This window comes from Acanthaster planci, linkage group LG01 (assembly GCF_054643075.1).
Source record: "Acanthaster planci isolate LZ-2023a linkage group LG01, COTS_SCS, whole genome shotgun sequence".
NCBI lineage: Eukaryota > Metazoa > Echinodermata > Asteroidea > Valvatida > Acanthasteridae > Acanthaster > Acanthaster planci.
The window spans coordinates 5,681,957-5,706,582 of record NC_141777.1 but is presented as its reverse complement, the minus strand read 5'-3'; the positions used below and the strand labels follow the sequence as shown (position 1 = coordinate 5,706,582).

At 40.1% G+C, this 24,626-nt stretch overlaps 1 protein-coding gene and 1 pseudogene across 2 annotated transcripts; one reads left to right on the top strand and one right to left on the bottom strand.

Annotated features, from left to right (window-relative positions):
- Positions 1–212: 212 nt before the first annotated feature.
- On the bottom strand, positions 213–18,032 carry LOC110981951 (prostaglandin reductase 2-like). Its single transcript, XM_022240011.2, has 7 exons — positions 17,619–18,032; positions 14,517–14,629; positions 13,141–13,335; positions 12,220–12,390; positions 7,949–8,158; positions 6,339–6,542; positions 213–5,688 (listed from the first exon to the last, which is right to left on the bottom strand). The coding sequence occupies exons 1-7, from the start codon at positions 17,695–17,697 to the stop codon at positions 5,581–5,583; spliced, it is 1,080 nt and encodes a 359-aa protein (XP_022095703.1). The 5' UTR covers positions 17,698–18,032; the 3' UTR covers positions 213–5,580.
- A 1,766-nt stretch (positions 18,033–19,798) lies between these two features.
- On the top strand, positions 19,799–23,859 carry LOC110981922 (uncharacterized; annotated as a pseudogene). The gene is made up of 2 exons (XR_015428139.1): positions 19,799–20,262; positions 22,801–23,859. The product of XR_015428139.1 is annotated as an uncharacterized LOC110981922 (transcript).
- Positions 23,860–24,626: the final 767 nt, after the last annotated feature.

Below are 24,626 nucleotides of genomic sequence, written 5' to 3'. Positions count from 1 at the left end.
GCTCAAGATTCTTAGTTGGTGCAGGGAACTCGGAAAAAGGGAGGAAATTCAGAACCACACAACTTGCTACATTTTTCAGTTTTTTAGTGGCATACATGAGACCTTCCTCCAAAAAATTGGCTGATTCAAAGAAAAATCATAAATCATAATCATTAAACTTTGGGGGGGGTGACTGCTGACGACTCAAATTAAGATCTGCAGTTGTTCAAGTGTTGTTACTTTTGAGAGTGATTTATTTTCTCAGTTATGACAGTTACTCATTAAGTATGTACACACAATATGTACAATATTTTTTTCAGTGTACTTCAGAATGAAAGTACAAAGATTCATTAAAACTACATATATTTGTTCTTGGGAGCAGACAGTGAATTCTTTTAATACAGCTCTACACATTTCCCCAATTTTCAAGATAATTTCACTTGTTTACATAATTATCAACTTTGTTTACGTATGTTAACAACTTCACATTTTCATAATTCACCAGTGAAAATAAGAATTTAGTGCTTTTAACTGTGACAAAAGGAACTCTCAAAAACAGTGTTTCTCAAATTGACTCTTTGCAATACATGATCACGGAGGTGTCAGTTTGATTCAGTTTGAACAAAGGGATGACTGACACATCCTTGTGGAGCAAAAGCATGTACCTCTAAGAAGGCTGTCATGAGTGAGAAATAAACACAACTGAAGCAGGGAATAGACAGGCGATTAGATAATCCCCTCTAGGCCTCCACTGAACTGGGCCGCTTGCACGTGCCCAATTGTCTCTTGTTGAGAGACACAAGGAAGTCTGCAGAAGTTCATTTTGGGCTATGTGAAGCTAATACGAGCTAATGAAGGACACTTGGCATTCCAGCTGGGGTTTGCATGCTTACATCACACAGTGGTCCTCTCGAACACTTTTCCACTGAACGTGCACAAACTTTACAGAGCTGTTAAAAGAAATTTGCTAAAGCGAAGAAAATATTTGCTTAGCGCATGTAGGTTTCCAGCCCACGTGTCAAGATTGGTATGAAAGGTTTCTTCAGGCTTGCAAGCTACAGTGCCTAGAGCACTTTTGAGGAATCCTTGGTGTCATTACCAAATATATAATAATAATGAAAGCCCACTAGTTCCATCAAGTATACGTTTTAAAAAAGTGAATTTTCTTTTTCATTTTTATGAGATTCACTTTTCAAAGTGTGTTCTTAGGAGATATATTTTTCAAGTTTGTTCTAAGATACCTATTATCAGAAACAGTATTTTTGGTGAGATGTTTTTTCAAGTTCACTTCTACAGTACATTTATAAAATTAATGTTTATGAGGTTTTTTTTCCACAGTCATTTTAGGAGATATGTTTCTGAGAAGAAAAGTATACCTTTCCAGATTTGTTTAATGAGTAAACGAAGAGTAAAGTTTGCAAGATGCCTTAGGCAAATTGAGGGTATTTGTTGTGTCAGACCAGCAGGTTGTATAGACAGAGCATACAGAGTGAGGTTGTATGCACAATGAACTTGAAAAGGAATACATCTCATAAAAACAAATGCTGCAAAAAATAGATCTTGTGAAAGTGAACTGAAAAAAATCTCAAAATCACAAAAACTGCTTTCATATTTTGAAAACATACACTTTCTAGCAATAGTGGGCTTTTGTATAATTGTCCTTAAACACACCAATTTACCAAGCATTGTTTTTTTTTCTACCAGGCACTTTCATGGAACATGCTCTCACTCCATGGGACAAATGTATGTCCATGTAGGCCAACTGAACAGGGATGCCAGTTACCTGACCAAAGACTACTTTTAGATCCTGAGGTATATCAATACTTCTCTTGCCTTATTTTCTAGCTCTGGACAAGACCATCCCCCTTGCACTCCTCGACTAAGAGCAGCACTCTTCGCACCTACATGTATGTACAAAGTCCGTCTTTGTCAATAGCCTCATTCAGGAACATAAGCCACGGAATTTCCCGGCAAGCTTTGAAATACAAGTTTAATTAAGACTACCATCACAACACCACAGGACCACGACTCTGATCCAAGAATAAAAATGTTTCATGAAAGCCACTAAATTAGCGTATTTACAGACTGAGTCGTAGCATCTTCAGCAGCCATTATTGGTGTAAAATCGTTATAATTGATCTGTACTTGTACACTTATTACATAAATTAAATAAAGCTATTACTTCTCAGGCACGATATATTTCAGGTGCAACAGGATTCTGTTGGCAGTTACGTGAATACAAATAAATTGACAGCTACAGCAAATGCAATTTTGCCATTTTGGGGGGACTACCAATACAGTACGTGTGAAGGCATGATAAGAGGACATTTCATACTGTGTACACAAAGTAAATTTTTTGCCATTAACAAAATGTGGCTATATACATTGGCTCCAAGTTACATCAATTACAAAGGAGGCACAAATAGTATTGTGTGTGTCTAATGACAGGCATATTCGATTACACAAAAGATTACATAACAATTAGCTTGTACAGGTAATGTTACAAAAAGGAACCTTTACATAACACAAGTGAGGCAGTTATATGCAGCAATATTATAGCAAGCCATGGTAGACACACATCCTTAGGTTTTATACCAAGCTTGCAATAAGCAAATTCAGCCTGTGTGCACATTAAAATCTGGTCTGAAAACAGGAATACATTAAGAAAACTGAATATTGTTGCCTACATCTATAAAAACGTCTCGAACAAAGACTATGGCTCACACAGAACCCCTCTCCCAGTAGTGAGGGGGCTTCTGCCCCTGCTCAACCCCTCCAAGAAAAATCTTGGAGGTTCACGCTTCATTGTTTTTGTGTGTAACCATTAACGTAAACTAGATAGCTTTGTGGTAGCACCATGGATATATCTCTTTTTGAGTATGTGGGGTTCTGAAAAGAACCGGTGGTACTCTGAATACGGGCATTTCACAATAGTGCACCTCCAAGGCGCGAAATTTGTCGATCCAATGTGCATTTGGAAAGGGTCGACAAATTTGGCTCACTGTGATTGGCCAACGCATTGCAAACTCTTGGTGGCGCACTATTGTGAATTGCTCACTGGAGTGAAGCTTGAATGATTAAATGTAAGATAATACACAAAATCAGTTGCACAGAGCATCAAGTCTTACCCGAGGTAGAGTCCCACTCTTACAAGCAGTAGTTCTGAATGTTCTTTCCATCAAAATGCTTCAAATTGTGAGAAAGACTTACATTGTTGATTAATAAGCTGATAAATACTCTTTCCTGCAGTACGTGGATATCATTTTGAAAACAGATGGTAAGAAAATGTTGAGGAAAACGGTAAATATACAAATTGCCTGTCACAGACAAGTACAAAAGCTATCACTAATACAAATTACTGGCTCACACTGACCTTATCCACAGCCTCGCAATATGGAAGAAATTTCAAATGCTTTTTTATCACCTGATACTATACAAAGTACACGGCACCTCGATGAGGAGTAATGGAAGATGAACAAGTTGGTCTTCCAAAAAGGGCCATCCCCATTTTCTTACAGTACACAAAATTGCATCTTATCAGACTCCATCAGTATTAAACATGGTCGCAAGGAATATACATTTTTTGTATCTTTGGATACTTCATCTGTACGGAACAATTATATATACATACTGACGATAAGCTTAAAACACTGCACTGAACTCTTTTGAAGTTTTACTGAGTTGCTAAAATTTTAGTATTAAAAAAGTGGCTACTGTGGTTTTCGATTAGCTTTCAGTTTGGCCCCAGAATCTTTAGCTTAGATCTGCCTACTCCATTACTCACTGCAAGACAGAGACACAGTGCTACGTAAATTGGAAATTTTATTAGCAAGGATGTGCTGACTACCAGGGTGCCAGAGGTCATTCATACAAACAAGCCAAATCTAGATCAAGATTTGATGTCAAGAAGCATTCCTACTGGCTTTGAGCTGGACCAAGTGAGGGCGCTATTTTCTTGGCAATGGCGGCTTCACTGGTCGGCAATGAACTTCACTGGTTCACAAACGACAAGGAAATGCATGGGTCATAGTAACATCGCTACCAATAAACTGAGCACTTCCGATCAACGCGGCTCTTCTCAACCAACGAGGGAGTGCTTCTGCTCGAGGTGAATAGCCAAAGGGTAGCGGATGGCTGGATTAAAATGCTTAAGAGTGCCGTACAAGCACTTGCACACACTTCTCTGTTTCAAGCAGAAATTAAGTAACTAGGGTTTTCATTGGGCAAAAGAGGCCCTCTCTTTAACCCTGCCACACTTCACTTCTACATGACACAAAGATGAAGGTGTACATACCAGTCAAGTGCACATCCCGACCTGTTAATCCAAAGTAGACCACAAGTCACACAATCTCAAGTTGAGCGACAAGCTGTTCAAAGAACTATAACAATGGTTTTCCTTTCAATACTTTGGCTTTGTCCAGCCCCCCCTACTTGTCGCTTTGACAAAGTGCTACCGACTGCGAGCTAATGTTGGAATGCCTTTGTTATAGCAAAGGTAGTTGAGTATTAACCCCGTGTGTCACTTCCTGAATATGGTGGCATTGTGAAATTGCTTGTGAGGTGACTCGTGATTTGAATTTCAATTGGACTGGATCACAACTCTGCCACACAAAACATGAGAAAAATATTTTGGGCACTGTACCATACAAGACACATCACCAGTGACTGCCATGTAAAGTGGGCCCAATATTTCTTTCACGACAGAGAAATTATCAATAAATGGATCTTAAATAGGCAGCAGAGTCACATTTCCACCTGCTGTACAGGCCAAAAACTCCCTGAAATAGTATACTTTTATCAATTTGAACACTGAAGGGAATCTAGATTTAACTTGTAATAGCAATAGTTCGAAAATGGGTCATTAGGGAGACATTCCCATCAGAATATGCACAAAAGTTTTCCAACTGTACCGTCCCATAATTCAATATTCCCTAATCTGACCTTAACCAAACTTTGCATGTTTTCATTTTAGACCCTAATCTATCATCTCTCAAAATTTGGACTGCAAAACTCGGCCTCCTTCTGGTAGTTGGAGCATTTGAAATGTCTACCTAAAGACCAGTGTCTCCCTACGGTTAAAAAATTTACCACAGAGTGTCTCCCAAATAACCTATTTATGATAATAATTGAAACTTTGAGCAGCGGTACCTTCCACTGTTGATGACAAAAAGGTTGGCAGCCTACTTGTCACTTGATGCCACTGCCCTAACACCCATGGGAAACCAATATGGCTTGGTGTACATTCCGATGAAAACTGACTGTACACACTCTAAATCAGATAACATTGGTACCCAATGTTGTAGTCTAGACCCCTGAAGACCAACACAAGACCCCCAGCATGAATTCAAGTCACCAGCTATTCAAATGAACTGCAACAAAAGCATTCTTTTGTCACTGTTCATGGTGGAACTTATGACCGGTCTTCTGAATGGTCTTGTGACTGGTTCTGTATATTGCTTTGACAACAAGAGAACTCTTGGTACCAGATAACTCTCTACGTCTATACCCCATCCTGGGTCCAACTGCCATTGGACTGTCAATTTAAAAAATGATCTGATTATGCATATGTATCAACGACCTTTCATATTGTGTGGTCGAAGGTCAAGGATCAGCTATGTGGACAACTTGCTTGCCTATGTTGCTTCCATTCATCATTCCAATGAATGCTGCACCACAGTTCTCCAGCCCTTTTGCTACTGTTTCTCTTGTCTGTTGTCAAAAGAAAAAAGAAACCCTTTCAGGAGCAAAATACATGCACAGGACAAACATTTTACAGGAAAATATCAAAGATTTAACTGAGACAACAAAACTGCCAACTCCAAAAGAGAACCTAATTTATCATAGGATGAGTTAGTTCCCAAATCAATGCAGTTTAAGCTCTTAATGATTGACACTTATCGGTAGAAAAAACAGGGCAATACACAGGTTGTGCCTGCAACACGGATCTAGGAAATCATTCAAAATTTTCCAGTGCCTCTCTGTTTGGGTCTCCCAATGTGGCAGTTAATCCAGAGGTGCAATTACGTTTGCAGTGTTAGTATTGCAAATGGTTGGAGATCATGTCTGAGTCTTAACAGTTGTAATTAGCAAAAGCTGGAGACGTGCAACAGCAACAAGAAATCCCTTCAAGATTGTACAGTAAAACATCAACTGCGTAAGGCGTGATGACTAGCTTTTAATCATTTTTGGCAGAAATGAAGAAAAATGCAAAAGCATTCGCAGCATCCTCCAACTAGTAAATCAATGGACTGAGCTGACTTTCTTGAATCTACAATGGTTATTTTGATATTAAAGAAAACACACTGCACTCATCTCCTTATCTCGTGAGGTTTCTTTGCGGCGATAATTTATCAACTTGCCTTGATTTTTCCCTCCCTGACCCACTTGGCAAGTTGTTTTCTCCCCTCGACGAACAAGTCGGTGAATTCGTTGGCAGCAAAGACCTCCCTGCTGATTCGCCTCTCTTTCAGTAACATCAGGGTGCCTGTGTCCAGTGGAATTTTGATGTCGGCGCTGTACGTTGAAATTTGGCCACATGGGATAACTACACTGTCTGGGTTCATCTATGTGAGAGAAAAGATGAAATGTTTGGAGGGGGAAGAAACATTTTCTAACTTAAAAAAATGGGACTTAAATAGATTTCTGGGTTTTTTATACTGAAAAATCAGAAAAAATGTTGGTGAATTCTGAAATATGAATGGGCCGTGTGTAATACATGCATGGAAAATATCCATATTTTCTATGAGTTATGAAAAATACTATTAGTTAATTAAAACTCTTAACACCCAGCCCTAGGCTTTTGGCTAAGATACATCCTCATTCCTTCATAATCCTTCAACAGTCACTATGGACAAGCAGACATCACCCCCATCCTCCAAAATCCTCCTTGAAGAAGTGACCACTGCCTTAGTCCTTCAAAATCCTCTGGCAATTCCTCTCATCATGTTGAGGCAGTGGGAATGGTATCCGGGAGCACTGTAGATATTTCTACGCATAATCTAGGCCTGAATTTATGCATGGCCAAGCATAAACACAAGGCCTACAACCCAAAACCTTGATCAAATGCATCCCTCGCTATCGGGCACATTTTTGCCATTCAGCCTCAGTCCTCTGAAATCCTCCAAACCCATTCAGAAGATTTTGAAGGGTTAAGGAGGGCTAGGGTTAATTGATACGGTTCCTTCCCTGAGCTTCTAGACAGACTTTCACCCACGTGATAAAAATCACAACTGAACCCCTTGGACCTAATCAATCAGTACGTAACAAGAGAATAAACATGTGCTTTGCCGGTCTTAAATGTGCCGGTCTTAAATGTGCCCGTCTTAAACATTAATTTAATATCGGCCAAGCACATATTTATTCCAATTCATAAATACCTGTTTTAGTCAGAGTTAAAAGAAGTCAATACATGACAGATTTCCAACGATTTTGTTCTAGCATTTTACTTTCATTTTCCCAAACAGCCCCGTCCATTTGTGGTATACTCCTTGTGCAAGTTGTCCAATAGAATCTCCTAATATGGATTTGGCACGTGCTTGGCAAGCCGCGTGCACACACACTCTTGACCAATCAGAATAGATTAAACTGTCTCTTGATTTATACAGCGGGCATTATCAAATGTCAGGCCTTAATACACAGTCAAGTTGTTGAATAGGGAAACTGTCTGGGGTATTTATAAATTCGCATTAAATCAAGTCCATGGTCATGTGAACATTTTACAGACCTACAAAATAAATTATCTCCACCAATTCAATGATCTCTCCAAGGGCATAGTAACTGTAAAAGAATTCAGGGGCAGATCCATGTTTGGTGGGGGGGGGAGTTGGCCTTCAAGAAGGATTTGTTTATCCTCAAGCTTTCTATTTCTGGCACAGTGGGGGTTTAAACCCTTAAACTCCCAAAAAGATCTTCACAGATTTGCCAATACATGTAATATGATGACACTGGAAACTGTCAAGACGGTACACACCTGTTTGATAACTTCGGTGCTGATCTTACCACCGACATTATCAAAGTACACATCGATGCCGGCTGGACAGCACTCCCACAGCCTAGCGGCAATGTCATCGGTTTTGTAGTTGATAGCTCCATCAAATCCCAGTTCATCCATCAGAAAGCGGCACTTCCTGTCCGTCCCACAAATACCAACCACTCGACCACACCCTTCTAATCTTGCAATCTGGTTGAAAAATAATTCAAACTTTAAATAATCACTCTATAGACTAATGCAAAACAGTACAATCTAATATTGGCATTATGCCCATTCCCAGCACACCGCACATACAGCAAGGGGAAAAGTCCAGAAGCAGGCCAAGACAAGCAACGGAGAATTTCAAGAGGACTTACAGAGGAATCAATCAGCATTAGAAGCCACTACAGCCCCATCCTCGCTGGCAGGTGGTGTGCATGTATCATCTTTTTGACCAACAGGACATTGTGACTTGTCAAATTGTATTTGTGCTTCAGTTTGAGGGAACACCTGTGAATCACGTTAATGTGGTTTACTGCAGTAAGGGGCCGTCCATAAAGTCCATATGCATGAAATACCGACTTTTCAGACCCCCTCAACGAATGGCGTGTGCCTTGGCTCCTGTGCGCAAACGCATTTGACACATCGCTTAACTTCTCAGGATACCTTGCTTTAGAATCATTAAATGTCACATAGTACTGTTATTTGCATGTTACTTCCAAATTCTTAAATGACCAAAGTAATAACAGGTTTCTATATCAGTATTTCTTTATTAACGGCCCTGGAAAATATTTACTAGGCAGCTTAAAAAGAGACGTTGTTGAATGGAAAAAATAATAACCCTGGTTCCTTTTTTGTCTCTTATGAGCGTAGAGGGCACCTGTCAATTTCCAGAAGACACTGTTGGTCTTTGTGTCATGAGTAATGTTGTGGTTTACTAATAATGGGTGTTGGCATGGGAGGATAAATGGCTGAGTGGACGGTGGAAGACACTGTGTTTGAATGGTTTTTTGATGTATAAAAGCTGATTCTGGTATTTATTTGTATGAGAAAGTACATTGATATGATGAAGATTCATTAACCCTAACTCCCCAGAGTGATTTACCAAGAACGATACCCATTCACACAAAGTCCAACACCATATGGTAATCTGTGCACAAAACTGTTGGACTCTGTTTATTTTGGTAATGCCTGAACCCATGTTAAAGCACAAGCAGTTTAGAGGTACAGTACCCAGTGCCACACATTCACACACTTTACTGGTGTTCAATTCTGTGTGGTTAGGGAAGGTTAGGGTTAAAGGCAAATTTTTGGTACGCATGGTGTATGCAATGGCACCAACCCCTCCCTCACGCGTACGTACTTTATGGACAGGCATCTCCTCAAATTTATGTGGCAGCTGCAGGTAATTGTAGAAAAACAAACTAACACGGCCCACCTTAGCCAAATTATCCACCCTGATCCAACCTAGCGTGGCCCAACCCAACCCAACCCGATTCAATTCACTTATGGTACATCCATCCTAACCTACTGGTAGCCCAACCATCCTGAACCCCATCCTGCCCAGCCCAGCCCTGCCCAGACCAGCCCTGCCAAGACAAGCCCTGCCTAGCCCCAGCTCAGCTCAGCCCAGCCTTGCCAAGCCCAGCCCCAGCCAAGCCCAGCCTAGCCCTGTCAAAAACAACTTTATCTAACTCAACCCAAAGCAATGAAACCTAATCCTACAATGTATAACAGTATGCATGTACGTAGAAGCCCACCAAATTGAATTGGGCTTACAATGTGTAAGTATCATCTGATAGCCAGTGGTCAACATGTACAATGTACTGTATGGACATCCTTTGAAATGGTAGGGAGCAAAACACATTGGTTGAACAATTTTCCTTTAGTTTACGGTTATTAATATCACACTGAGGTAAAAATAAATTGGTTGCATGCAGTGAAAAGTTCATCATGCAAGATAGTACATGTACATGTACTTGTCCATTTCCCACTTGGGCTATTCTTGAGGTCAGTGCACCCATACACCTAATACTGTAACATAACAAGTGTAATGTAGTGAAAGGCAAACCTACAATTCTTTGTACTCATAGGAGTTTTTCCCACTACTTTAAAAGATTGTGCCTGACACTGACCTACAATCCCTCAAAATACACTAATCATCTAAATGCAAACCTATACAAGACAAACAACTCTTAGAACTGAGTTCTTGACAAAATGTTTTGGAGAAATGTTGCACAGATACCTACATGTACTTATGCGGTCTCTACCATCAAATTGTTTGCATCTGATCTGATAACTTTAACAACAGCCAAATGCAGAAGCTTCCTATCTTTAAGACCCGAAACAATGGATAAAAACCATTTAGCACCAGGGTAGAAGGTACTTGAATACTTGAGTACATTACAGTGTTAAAACGGGGTAATGAGATGATGAACTGCTACATTAAAATTCTGAAGTTAAAAAAGCTATCAGATAAAAAATAGAACTCAATTGAAGAAAATTCCAGATTTTGATGGAGGTAATGGAAAAGAACCCTTGGCTGATGGATACAAACTTCAAAGTGCTTGAACTGAACGCCCTAAACTCAAGAGGAAAATAAACTTTGCAGATAAAAATCTGACGTCATTTTTCTCATGTTTTTTGGAATGTTCAAACGACGACTGGGCTGTTTTCAATTGTTGTGGGATAAGATAAGCATGAATATAAATAGCTAACACACATATACCAACTTGGACCCAAAACTGCATGTGCACTTGACCCAAATTGTCCTACATCGTAGGGGGTTAAGGATAAGCCGTGAATGCGCACAAAGTAGTTGTCACAGGTTTCCCACACAAGGATGGATTTTGAATATTACCCAGGAGCAGTCAGTCGTGACAAAAATACCCCGGAGGTTGGTGATCTACTTCATCAAAAGTGCTACATGTACTTACATTTCTGAAGCCATTACATGTACATGAGAGAATACTAAATTGGGCAAACTGGTGTTAAGTACTAAGATGCAGAACACGTTCGTTTTACGGGTGTTTCAGCCTATATACTGGTATGTTCAGCCCAAAGCATATTCTAAAAAGAATCGTCAACAATAATGAGCAGAGATTTAACTACACCAGTAAACATTTTTTTCTGACTTAAATTACCGCTTAGCCCTGCCTCTACACAATTGTGTTCTCTCTACAATTTTCCAAACTTTTTTTTAAAAACTTACTTGAAAAAGTGTTAAAGACACAGTACGATATTGGAAATAATATACAGTATACAGGTACATTGGTTAAGTTTAGGATCCAATTATACATGTATCTATCTCTTGTAACTTTACATTGGAGTGGTGCAAATTTTAATCAGGAGTTTTTGTCAGCACAGCTATGTGCACTGGTTCGTATACTGTATGCTGTACGGTTCAGTTAGACCCCCGTGTTCTGTTCACACACGACGTCATAAACCACTGAATATAAAGTGCATTTAACACATATGAAGCATTGACCTTCAATAGAATAGGGCCGAGTCAATTCGAATAATCCACTATTCAAATATCTGAATATTTGGTTGTAACAATCGGCAGATTTTTGATGAACAAACCATACACAAAATCAGTTGTAATAACGTACACAATTGTACATTATAGTCACTATAATAGCTTCTCATGTCTAGGAGTATCTCCAGCCACAATTTAGCAACATTTAAGAGACAAACAATACTTCTTGCTCTGTAGAAAATTTCTATTCCTTTTAAACGTTTTAATAAATAATTTACTTTATGAATTGTAAGATTTCTGTTGCTTTTCATTTGAATCTGCTTGAAACAAGCCTCCATAGTGCAATTTCTCTCAATTAAAATAAAAGAAAATTCTCCCTTCCTTTTCATGAATTTTGCATTCAAATATTCAAATTCGGAAAATAATAGTCACATAATTGATAATCGATTGAATGTTTGGATGTTTGGCACAGCCCTAATAAATGAAATGGTGATGTTTCAGGACAACAATCTAGGAAAGAGTATACATGTATGTGCATCCACCCCAAGTTGAAGTGCGCCCTCACTGGCAAAGAAGGACAGACTGGTGGAACATTTTATAGCCGGGCTTGTTCATACAAATTCGTAGGGAGTGCTCAGTGCTTCCTGAACCACACACGCAAAAACCTGCGCATGCACATGGCAAGTTCTCACCAGAGGATCATCTGTACTATAGCTGTGTTATGTAAAGCATGCCAAATCTTGTTCCCTCTCGGAGCCGGTACCAAATCTAAAGTAACTACTTTCTGGCGTACCTGCCCAGCTAGTGACCCACATGCTCCAGCCGCCGCACTGACCACAAACGTTTGGTTGGTTCCTGGCTTGATCTTGGCGCGCTTACGTATCCCAATCAACGATGTCAGTCCGGGCATTCCCAGAGCACCCAGGGCCAGTGACAGCTGATTGCTACCGAAGGATCCATCAATCTACAAAAGAACAGAGAAGTCATCAGTCTAGAGTTTGTATTAATACATATCGGCATAGTGACATTTCCCTACTGATACAGCAATTTTTGTCCAAATTCAACTTTAAATATCTCAAGTTGGCAATCACAAATTTTAAATCCCATTGGTACAAATGTGTTCTAGAACTTCTAGTTTACCGCCGGTATGTCTGTAGTCAAGTTTTTTGCATAGCCAATCAAATTTTTGCAATTGAAATGTTTTGATAGTGTTTTGGTTCCATATGCTGCAACGTTTAAGAAAAGCACACCGTAACAGGCTGCTAGAACAAGCCTTGTGATTGGTCAGATTGTGTGAGATTTGCGACACAATAGGCAGTCCAAATATGGTTATACTCCAGACTGGTCATGTGTGTCATTAATGTTGGCTGGCTAAGCAACAAACCTGTCCAGTGAACAATTCATCAAATGTTAACCATATGCGTCACTGGGCCACTCAAGTCAGACTAAAAAAAGTTTTTGGTTTAAATGTACATTTTTGTTTTGAAAATACAATATTTGGAGAACAGGCTGTTTCTTGCACAGTTGCTGAATGTAAGAAGTAATGTTTGACTTGTAAAATCAGGTACTTGTTTTCCCCCAAAAAGCCTTAAAGCTTATCATATGTAAAATTTTGTATGTACCGGAATGGGGGGGGGGGCACTTTGATGATCCTCATGAAAAAGATGAACGTCCTGAGGCTGAATTTGGGTAAAGTCTGGAAAAGATATGATACCTTGTTGGTATGCAAAGTTGGAAGAGATGCATACAACTGCCACGGCCAATTGAAGTCCTTGGAAACAATATCACCGGCGACAAACTCTGAACACCTGCTGTCAATAACTACGCCCACCCCTCCGCCTGAAATGGTATGGCCCAGCTTCCATGTCTGGAGGTACTTTGTGCCAGTGTCTTCTTTCATGCATATTCTCTGGTGCGAAAAAAATGTGGCGAAATAATAAAAAAGCTGTGGATTGTCCATTTTCAATTTCACAAGCTCTTCTCAAAAAAGTTGCTCAAGCACCACAAAAACATGATGGGGAAAAAAAAAGACTGTGGTTTTTTTCATTTTTGACTTCGCAAGCTCTAAAGAGTTGCTCAAGCACATTTGATATCCAGATGTCTGTAGACAGATAAAGGACAACTAGCTTCCATATGGCACCTGTGGACTAGGGGTCGGAATTTACGTTTAATTTGAAAACCATTTAGAAAACTTTCCTAAACCGTTTAAACGTTTAGCCAACACTTTACAGAGGCCGCCACTGCCTACCTCAGAGTTTTCACATGGTCCAACCAATGTAAACATGTAGATTACTGTTGGGGCACTTTCAACAAGCAACGTTTATTGTTTAGAATCCACTTTTTCTCAAAAAGTACATGGATGCCGAAAGATTAGTGCGTTTGGAACATCAGATTACATTTTACAGGCACACACAATAAAAATGAACGCCAGATTACGACGATCAAAACGTCAAACCTCTAAAAGGGGTGATTCCGTTTAAACATTTGGGAAAGTCTGTGAACAGATTTGGAACTTGTTTCATATAAATAAAGTTTGGACAAATGGACATTTTGAATGGCCTTATGCTGTCTGTATGTCTTTATTAGAAATCTAAAGTAACACTTCACTTGACATTAAGGATTCTTTCTAGGTACACTAACTTTCCTACTTGCTGGCCACACATTAACCCTAACAGTCCTGAATCCTCCAATTTTAATATGATTTGCACACACCCTAGGGAGTTAGGGTTAAAAGTTGAGTACAAACATAATATCAGCTGTTTACACACTTTTTTCATACTTTTAATAACTTTGAACATTACACATACATATGCATGCATGTGAACCTTAATATTAGCTTCTAAAGCAGTGAATGAACAAGTGACTCGAGGCTCAGACTTGGCCTAAGGGCAAGTGACCCAAGACTCCTACTTGAGGCAAGTGACTCGAGACTGATTCAACCTCGAGGTATGTGACTCAGGACTCTGACTTGAGGCAAGTGATGGGACTCGGACTCATCTCTGGTGACTCAACTACAACAGTAGATTTAATCCTGTCTAGAAAACTATAATTATTCATGCACAAGTTCCTCCGCCTGGAACTTGCGCTTACCATGTATGGGTCAACAGAAAGATAAAGTGTCTTGACTACAATCTGACCATCCTGGATGTCTGTAGGGTAGGCACAGTCTTCAGTTCGAAAATTTCCCACCCGTGGCTCACCATCTGGGAAAAAGATGAACATGCATGATGCACAAATGAATTAGTCAGGTGCAGCAGAAAATAACCTGTTTATGACATTGCGGAAAATACTTGCGATTTACATGTAAGAGTTCGAGGTCAACTGCCTGATTGGAAATGCAACGAACAGTGGCCTTGGTTGGTGTTCCCAGTCAAGTGCATCGTATGGAAATTTCACAGTGTTGTTAACTGCACATTTACGGGTACATGCATTATACTGGTAAATCCATATCCTTCTTTGTGTACAAAAAGGAAACCTTTTCAATTGTACCTGTAATGTTTCAGGGTGACATTTCCCACGTTCCATTAACTTTTTGCACTTTTTCTGTTTTTCTCTTTTTGTTACCAAAGTCACCATGAACCATTACGTTGGTCTTCAACTGCACGACAAGTGTACTCACTGAGACTTTAATTCATTCAAACTACATAAAACCTAACCAATAGCTTCAGTGAAAATCCAGTACATTTATTCACCTAACATAAAAACTGAATCAAATTATGAAAAGACTGTTAAAATACACATAATTTTAAAAGATTTGAGTAAAAGTTTGTTTGTGTAGCTGATGTATTCTTCCCAATAGTAAATACATTTTAAATGGACATAGAGGCAAGAGAAGTCTTAAATTTGATGTTCAAATAATATTTAGCAGGTTTTGCTCCACTATAGCCTAGAGCAAGGAACAGTAGGCACAGCCCATTGAGTGGACATGTGCTCTATTCCACTATAGTATAGAGCAAGGAACAGTAAGCACAGCCTATTGAGTGGACATGTGCTCTATTCCACTATAGCATAGAGCAAGGAACAGTAAGCACAGCCCATTGAGTGGGCATGTGCTCTATTCCACTATAGCATAGAGCAAGGAACAGTAAGCACAGCCTATTGAGTGGACATGCGCTCTATTCCACTATAGCATAGAGCAAGGAACAGAAGGCACAGCCCATTGAGTGGACATGTGCTCTATTCCACTATAGCATAGAGCAAGGAATAGTAGGCACAGCCCATTGAGTGGACATGTGCTCTATTCCACTATAGCATAGAGCAAGGAACAGTAGGCACAGCCCATTGAGTGGACATGTGCTCTATTCCACTATAGCATAGAGCAAGGAACAGTAGGCACAGCCCATTGAGTGGACATGTGCTTTATTCACTACCCCCCCCCCAAAAAAAAGGGTTACATGATTTGGCTATACCCCTTGAACTATGGTGGCGGTCCTTGCTCTGCCCCTCCGTAAGAAGCAGTAAGGAAGAGGATTGTGCAGTTTGTGGAAACGTCAGAGAAGAAGACATCAACCAAATAGAAGAAATGTAACCCCACCAAAAGGGCAAAGAAAACAGAATCTGCTGCCATGGCTGCATCACAACACTGTGAGCCTGGACCAAGCCGAACAATCACATCCGGTCGTGATGTACCTTCTGATGAGGAAATTAACGAGGATGAGAAATGCTGTGTGTGTCACCGGTACTGCCTTATTAAACTTAAGGATTCACTCTATTTCACTTCATGGGCTCAGTGCATGTTCCAAAGCTGTTCACATTGGGTTCATCTCAAGTACAGTTGTACTGTCACATGACTATGACTGAAAGACACTTTTTTTTGCCAATGCCATGGTTTGACATGCTTTCAGTCCCCAACAGAAGAGTAATTTAAGTTCTTTCCCAGTATATGTGCTTGGTTTACTCGAAGATCCAAAATTCAGAAAAGTTTAAAAGTGGCAAAGATGTAAAAGTGAAAAATTTCTTTCAGTTCATAAACTTCTTTTCACATTCAAGAGGATTGTTTCCATTTGCCAAAACTGAAATATTTATTACCATGATAAAATTAATTTCCTTTTTTATTAAGAGGATGGTTTTGATGATTTGGAAAAGGAGGGGAGAAGAAGACGATAGCAGGAATCATAAAGACCCAAGGGGAAAGGAGGTGATAAAAAGGCACTCCAGCTTCCCCATCTCAAAAGTGGAGCAGGTGGGCCCAGGCCAAGGGGTATCGCTTGATTATAACAATGCTGAAAATGCAAACCAACAAGTCTGTAGCACATGAGCATTTTGGAGGGAAGAGTGAGAGGCAGAGTCAGGAAAAATGAAAGACGAATCAAGGAAAACATAGATGGAAGAATTTTACAATGCCACACAACATTCCAGTAATTTCAGACATTTATTTTGCGTATGGTTTCACTGGGACACCTTACTCTCACGATGCTTACTGTGTGATGGACAGCAACAAAATCAGGTAATTTTGCAAAAGTGACGGGAGTGATCAACATTCCCCAACATTATTCTACAACTTACACGTCTGTGATAGAAAAGAAGTGATTGAGACCTTTTTTGGTGTGATACATTCGTTCATATTGGTTACATCATCGAAAACCGGTCATGCAGGGATGTTTATTGTGAAAAAAACTTCGACATATTCAAACTACCAACATATAGGTATATAAAGGTCAATAATTAATTGAAAAAAATCACATTCAATAATTGCCACATACATCATGGAACAGGTACAAATCCACCCAATGCGTAAGCCTACGTTATTGTTACTACCAGGTCATGATGTATGTTAGCTCATAGATAGAGCAAGGACATGGCCGGTTAGCTGTAACTGCATGAAGATGATACATCAGCCATGCAAGTACTGAAGTTTTCAAACCAAATGTCTGACAATTTCTTCTTTTGCCTTATTTAAAGTTGAGAGTGATGATGTACGCTACATGTAAATTTATTATACCATGGAGGAAGGAAGACACTGAGGCCATCAGTCATGTCATTAGTCTAGTACTACTAGTAGTGTTTCGCTAAAATTTCTCTAAGCCATAGCAGTAGCACGCATAGGCCTGCACATCTAGTGTCAGCGTACGGATCAGAGTACAGTTAAGATCACCATCCAAGGAGCTATCAACCTCTCACAAACGCACCGAACCAATAATGCCAGGACGTGAACACTGGTGAAGAAATGACCACCTAAAGGCCAAGTCTTACCCGGTCTTTGACACAGAAACACCCGTCGATTGGTCAGCGCCATCTTGCTTTCTCTGGTGTTAGGGGAGCAAATGTCCATGATGCACTTTCCAGACACCTACAAATTATCCAGGTGCAGCGTGGCCAGCAGCACAGTCGAGTCCGTGCCAAAGCGAACCCTGCAGGGCCTCACTGGAGTGATTTTACGGTTGCCTTCCTTCTTACCCCGCGTCCGACACGCTACCTGCCCAACATCCACTGCTCAATCACCGGTGCCCATTCATCAGGCAATGTCTCTTTCTCGTCACGACCCCCCTTTTTAAGCGTTGGTGTGTGCCCCTGTTGTATGGACTCGCTTGATGATGAATACAGCTCTCGATTCCCCCAAACCTCAGAATAATTCGTTGACCTCGGGGTGCACAGTGCGTGCGTGTCGATGACCGATAAGTCTGCGATCCCTGGGAATCAATAAACGATGACCTGGAGCCCACAGAATACATGGTCATCCGTCATCGCCATTGGCAAGCAGACAAAACAGGAGGCCGCATCATCTTCGAAAAAGGCTTCATCCAAACTTCATCTTGAGAACTTTTGTTTCAAAATCCAGAACAAAACCCCTGCTCACCTGTTCGTCAAATATGTGTATACCTTTTAGGCCTATCATGATGACCCGAGGCCTGTGAGTCTTGGGCCTAAACATCATGTTTCGAGATGGACGTTGCGCGGCAATTCAAAAACAGAAGGGGATTTGGGAGGAGGCAAGAATGTTTCCGGTGAAAAACATACAAGCCCTAGACCTACTCGAAGATAACTTAATTTCTTAGTCTAACTCATCAATCCATTGCGTTGAGAAGGTTGTGATGAAAGGTTTAACTGAGGTTAAATAGAAGGCACTTTTATTGAGCTGTCGACAACCAGTCACTTTACTATAAGACAGTAAGTTTAGCCAAAAACTAAGCATCGTCATCAATGTTTCTACTGCAAGAGAACAAAAAGTAATAAGATGAAATTGCATTTGTGGTTTGGATGTAATTTCAAAGACTTCACTATAGGGTGGTCGTTTGGTTAAAAGACCAGGATCGTCGACTCGGTGGCAAACTCATCATCATTGTAAAATATAGATCCCGCACTGGGGCCGTGGAGCCTCCTCCCAACAAAACCTTTCTGTTAATAAGGGTGCCCGTAGTTCGTATAGATAACTGTATGCTTCTCTTTTTTTTACTTGAAAGAGGGTCGGGTCGGTCGGGGGAGATAAAAACATTACTCGTTTGTGCCCAGAAATTCTTAAAATTATCCTTTTTTATCATTTCTTTTATCTTGATTGGAAACTCCAGACAGGGTTGGTCGCATAAAAAGTTTTTTCGTGGTTGTAACAAACATAAGGGTCGGCCAGAAATATGAACCATATAATTAACTACAGAGACACTAATGAAGGGAAGGTAATATTTGGTATTTTTCATTTCCCTTCCAAAAGTGTACAAAAAGCATCAAAAAGTAACTTCACCCCTCAAAAAAGGCTACGTAAGGTTACGTGAAAAAATCCCAAATTTGCCCCCCCCCCGAACAAGTCCTCCCCCGGCCCCCAGATGGTTCTGGATCTGCCCATGCGTGTGTGTGTGTGTTAAAGGGAGAGAATAGGCAAAAGTAAAAGAACTTGAACTAGCAATTCTACATTTTGAAGGGAAAACGCCTCCAGTGAAGGCGAAAAAAACTTTGAAAGTCAGCAGACTTGGATGGCTTCTAATCGTCTTTCACGTTCTTTATCGACTGACGAAGTCACCAGGCCATTCATCATTTTCTTCTTTTTTTTCAGTCAAAGCATGCGTTCCAGCAAGACCCAGATTGCTTCAAGATATCAAGTTTGAGTAAACATGAAAACACAATAGGACAGACGCGTAGGCGGGCATTTTCTAAAGAACACTGGTACACCGAATTTTTGAGTTTGGTCGTGGTTTATTTTCTTAGACCAAATTTCGTTTCGATTGTCGGTTACGAGCACAAACGTGTTACCTGTGTGTCACTTTGAATAAACACTTCCAAAGACTATTTGTACATTTCTGGGGCATAACATTCGTGCGAAACTTGTAATCTTGATGGAAACATTTCTTCCTTTGACTCACTCATCAAAGGGTTAATCAACTTCCCGTAGTTCAGTAGGCTTAGCTCAGTAAGCATGCAGTTACACATTAACGACCCCATTATCAAACTGGCCTACTGTACTTTGTTATATATCGGGCAGTTAACAAGTTGATTGAAAAGAAACGCCTGTGTGTTGCCCAGCAACGCATCAGAGTTCAGCTCCCGAGATACTGTTTCATACCTGAGTCATCAAAAGGTCACCGCTTTTCTACATTGTGCATGCAATAAAGTTCACCACTTGCGTTGAAAGAATTTTGGCACGTCGTTTATATTTAGCTCGCTAGCTAAAACATACGTTCTCGCATGTCACCTAGCCATACATTCACAGCTGAAGGGTAATTAATCCAAGGTTTCCGGAATTCGGAATCACATCTGGATTTTCAAGCAGACATGATGGGTCGACACAAGGCCTACAGAAGCAATCCTAATAAAAGAAGACGTATACGCTTCGTGCCCCAATGGCTGGAGAAACACGCGGTGTCAGATGGGGAACAACTACCATCGGCCAATTCCGTCAATGACCCAGGTAGGAAGCGATAATCGCTCGTGTGAATTTTTAAAGAACAGAAATTCTGTTCCTTGTGGTGATCGACTCTATTGATAAAGATATTGATGTGCCCACGTTTTACCGACATACATTTCATCAATGTAACATCTCGAGAGAAAACAGGGTTTTGGTGGTAAAACGCTTCTTACCAAAAACTGGCAACCTATTGGGAATACTGAAAAGACATAAGATGCAGTTGAATGTATCAGGAAAGACATTTAACTTAATCATTTATGCAGAATCAAGACCTATCGTGGAAAACCTTTAAAAAGCAAACATCAAAACTCACTTATAGAGGGACACGGAAAGCAAAGTAACTGTGGCTTGTACATAACTAAAGGCTGTGCATTATTTCAAAATTTCAAAATTGAAGGAACGAGGCACCATGGACGCACACACTTCCACTGGGGGCAACCCCCCCCCGGTCGTAGTTAAGCCACTCCGCAGATGAGTTCGATTATAGGGTGAATGGATATCGAGTCAGTGAAGCAGTCGCAGGCTAACCAGTCGGTTAGTTCCGTTGGACACACAACCTGTCAGTTTTTGGTTGTTGGAACTTTTTTGGGTTTGAATAAGTTACAGTAAACCTGTTTTAGATTGCATACAGTTAAAAACGCAACATTTCGTCTTTAAATAAAAAGTTCTATACACATGCCATAGGTTGGAAATTCGTTGATACTGCCTAGTTCAGTTCCACCATTTATATGACCGAGACATCTGTGATAGAGAACAGGCTTGCTCAAACAATTGCAATGCATTTTGCCGTGTGTCGACTGCCGAACAATGGTATAGATTTGTGATATTGTAATATGAGAAACAAAAAGGACGGTGTGTTCCCTTATTCAGGTCAGCGATGATTCATTCCTGAAACAATAAACATTCGCTGATTGTAAACATTTCGTCAACCTGCCAGCCGTGTGCTTTCACGAACAAAATCGATGGCACCAATGTGTTTATTTGTATATTGGTTTTGTATATTGGTTGGTGCACCGAGGATGTATATTTAGAGAAGTTATTCATATAATGTACGGAAGATTTTACAGTGCAAGTAACCAAACTAATCCTCAGCACGTTGGACTCCACGGTACTTTTTAGATTTTGTTAATGAAGTGGAGCGTTTTCAAATTTCAAGTTTTCCCCTTATGTCCTCCAGTCAACTGAAGACTCACTGTCTATGAAGGTCTTAATTTTGGATTCAATTTTCATTCTACTGGACTATTGATACCAGAGATATACCCCAGAAGTGTCCAATGGCATGCAGAGAATTCCTCGTAATTTGTTCGACAAATTTTCTGCACTTAACTTCCTTTTTGAAACAGCTCTGCAGACTGACTCGCGCTGAAACATTGAGGAATGTTGGCATGGCTGTACGTTACAGGGTCTTTTGAGTCAAGTCCAACAAGATTGGATGTCAAACAATGTGACCTTTAACTCCAATCATGTCACCAACTTCGTCACATCGAATTCCAGTTGTCAAAAATACCAAATTATACATCATAACATTAGAATACCTTTGGCTGTGTGTCCCGAGGACTTAACATTAGATGGCACGCTCATTTTACTATGACGTTGGTATCACGCAACACCTCCTGCCATTTATGTGCGCACGTATGTTGTCTGTGCGTGGAACTCCCCTCCCCTATGGCGCGTTGTATCAAATTATAGAAATCCGGAATGATTCCTATCAAGCCGTCATTGTTTAAAGAACGTGATCCCGTATTAAAAATATTCATTTTCAGTCTGAATAGATGGTTAGGTTCGAGAGGAACAAAGAGGGTATAGTAACGGCTGTGAAACAACGCAGGACTGGTGATCAATTCCTGCGCAGTGCTTTTACTGGTCAAAACAGTTCACCAATGATGCCAACTATCATTTTGAGCCCGCGTTATATGAACGAATATAGCCTATTATGGCTTTTCGTGGCAAGTTTCCTGTTCTCACTTTACAGAAACATCTGGGAGGACCAGTAGCTGATTTGAAACTGTAGTTGCGTGTGGAGGCTCGCTTTAAAACTGATCTTGGGTCTCAGGACAATGTCGCATCCCGGTCACGACCTTTCAGAAACTTAAAGTGGCTATTTGTTGGGGAAACCGCTGAGTGAAACGTGAAAATGAACTTGAAAAAAGTAAAGCAATGCACGTGACAAGTGTTCTCTATACAAATGAAAAGAATTGCTGCAGGGATTTAATGAGAGATCTGGAGTCTACTACGTCGTCTGCTACTGAAGAATTTGTAAAGTTTAAGTGGGGTTGGTGGCATACATTTACTTTCATTTCCGATGAACACATTTGATGTTTGGTAAAAATGGAAATGCATCAAATGAGTTTACAAGTATGGACCCTTTCCACCTGTCACTGAGCTATCTGGCTTTGTGCGCTCACATGATAAAATACTGCTGAGAGCCAAGTGGAATCTGATTCCAGACGTTCTAACTTGTAAGTGATGAATCACCCACAGAGCGTGGTAATTGCGACTCACAGCTGAAGGTGTTCTTTGATGTTTCTTGAAACCCTACAGAGGCTCTCAGAGAACTCATCCACTACACAGCAGAGGGGAACGTGATCGCAGTCAGGTTATTAGCAAGGGCCGGCGTCAACGTGAACATGACCGACGAAGATGGGTGGACGGCGCTACACTACGCGGCCGATGAGGCGCAGCGGGACGTGGCGCGGCTCCTGGTGGAGGAGTGCGGAGCGGGAACAGCTCCATCAGATGCCAGGAGGGGCTCTCGGCAGCCGACGTGGCGCGGATGGATGGGAACTTCGACATGGAGAAATTGCTGAATCCGTCTGCTTTGTCTTCCATCATCATCACCACCAACCTCACCCCCCTGCCAGATTCACATCGTCTACCCCATCCACATCTTCGCAAGAATCCGGATAACACAGATTTGGACAGGATTTCCAGCCAAAATTTAAGTTCGAATTCTTGCAGTGGATGTTCAAAAATAGTTCTTAAGTTAAAAAACAAATGTTCAATATAAACGTTTATCCTGCCCCAAAATGGCTGTTTGAAAGGACGGACACAAATCTAGCTTCCAACCCTTTAGTAAATATGTATCAAAAATCCCTTTTTTTTTAATCAATAATAAAATTAAAGAACAGAAGGAAAAGAAAACTGACCGAACAGGGAACTAAATGATCCTGAGAAGACACACAGTGAAGTTAATGCAAAGGAATGTTTGTAATGTTGAGATATTAATTTTTAGAGATTACTTCATATACCAGAACTTAATTTCTTCTTTTCCTCATTTCAAGCAGAAAATGTACAAATACAGTTTATTTCCAAATAAAACAGCTATTCTGACAAAAAGATTGCACTTAGGCTGTGCATTGTGGGGACAGGTTTTGTCCCTTATATTTTGTAAATGTATATAACTTCTTGGTGGCCTCTTTTTAAATAATTTTCTAAATGTAACATATATGAAAAATACTGCAAAAACAATGACAAAACATAAACAATTCTTGTACCTACTGATTAACCGTTTTCAGTACATGTATTGAAAAGATGATAGCTTCGTATCCGTATTCTTGTGCAGAAAAACAAATGGCACTTTATAAAATATTAAATTAAAAACCCGGCTTGTGTGCATTGCTTTTCCATTAAACCTTTCTACTAGAATATTCTACTTGACTTTGAACAATTTCACCAAACTTTTTAGAACTTTAACAAGATAATTCCTTCATTGAAACAAATGTCACTTTTAAATATTTGTACTGTCTCATTACCTAATTGATGTACCACTTACTTACCAAGGCACCTTCCAAAAAGGCCTTTGAACAATCAACAGGTCTGAGAGATGCACAGTTTCTTCATATTAATATGAAATAATTTAAACTCTACAAATATTGGTCAGACTGCTTTACACTGTAGGGTTTTTCCAATACTCAGCTTTGTCCATCTCAGACTTAAAAGTTGTTAGCCCAATAATGAGTCACATTGTGGTACCAAAGCATCAAATGATATGCAACAGACCAAAATATTGAGGTATTTCTGTTAAATTGGAACAAGGCAGGCGTAAGTTCAGGATTCTTTTCAAGTGACAAAGCCCCGACATGGAGAAGCAAGGTATTGTAAACCACCAAAATGCAGGATCTTTAACTCTTGGAGCTTTTTCGAGGCAAGACATCTCTGCACTAGTAAGCAAGCAAAATGTTTGTTTCACAAAACATTAAAAATGCAGTGCTTTATCAGTTAACATATAGTAGAGGGCTAAACCAAATACCAAACTACACATGTGCATCAACCAATGCAACATTCCTTCAACAGTCACTCACTTACAACATTCTGAAATTTGCAGAGTTTAGTGTTGTTTTCATTAAAAATCTAAGAAGATAGTTCAT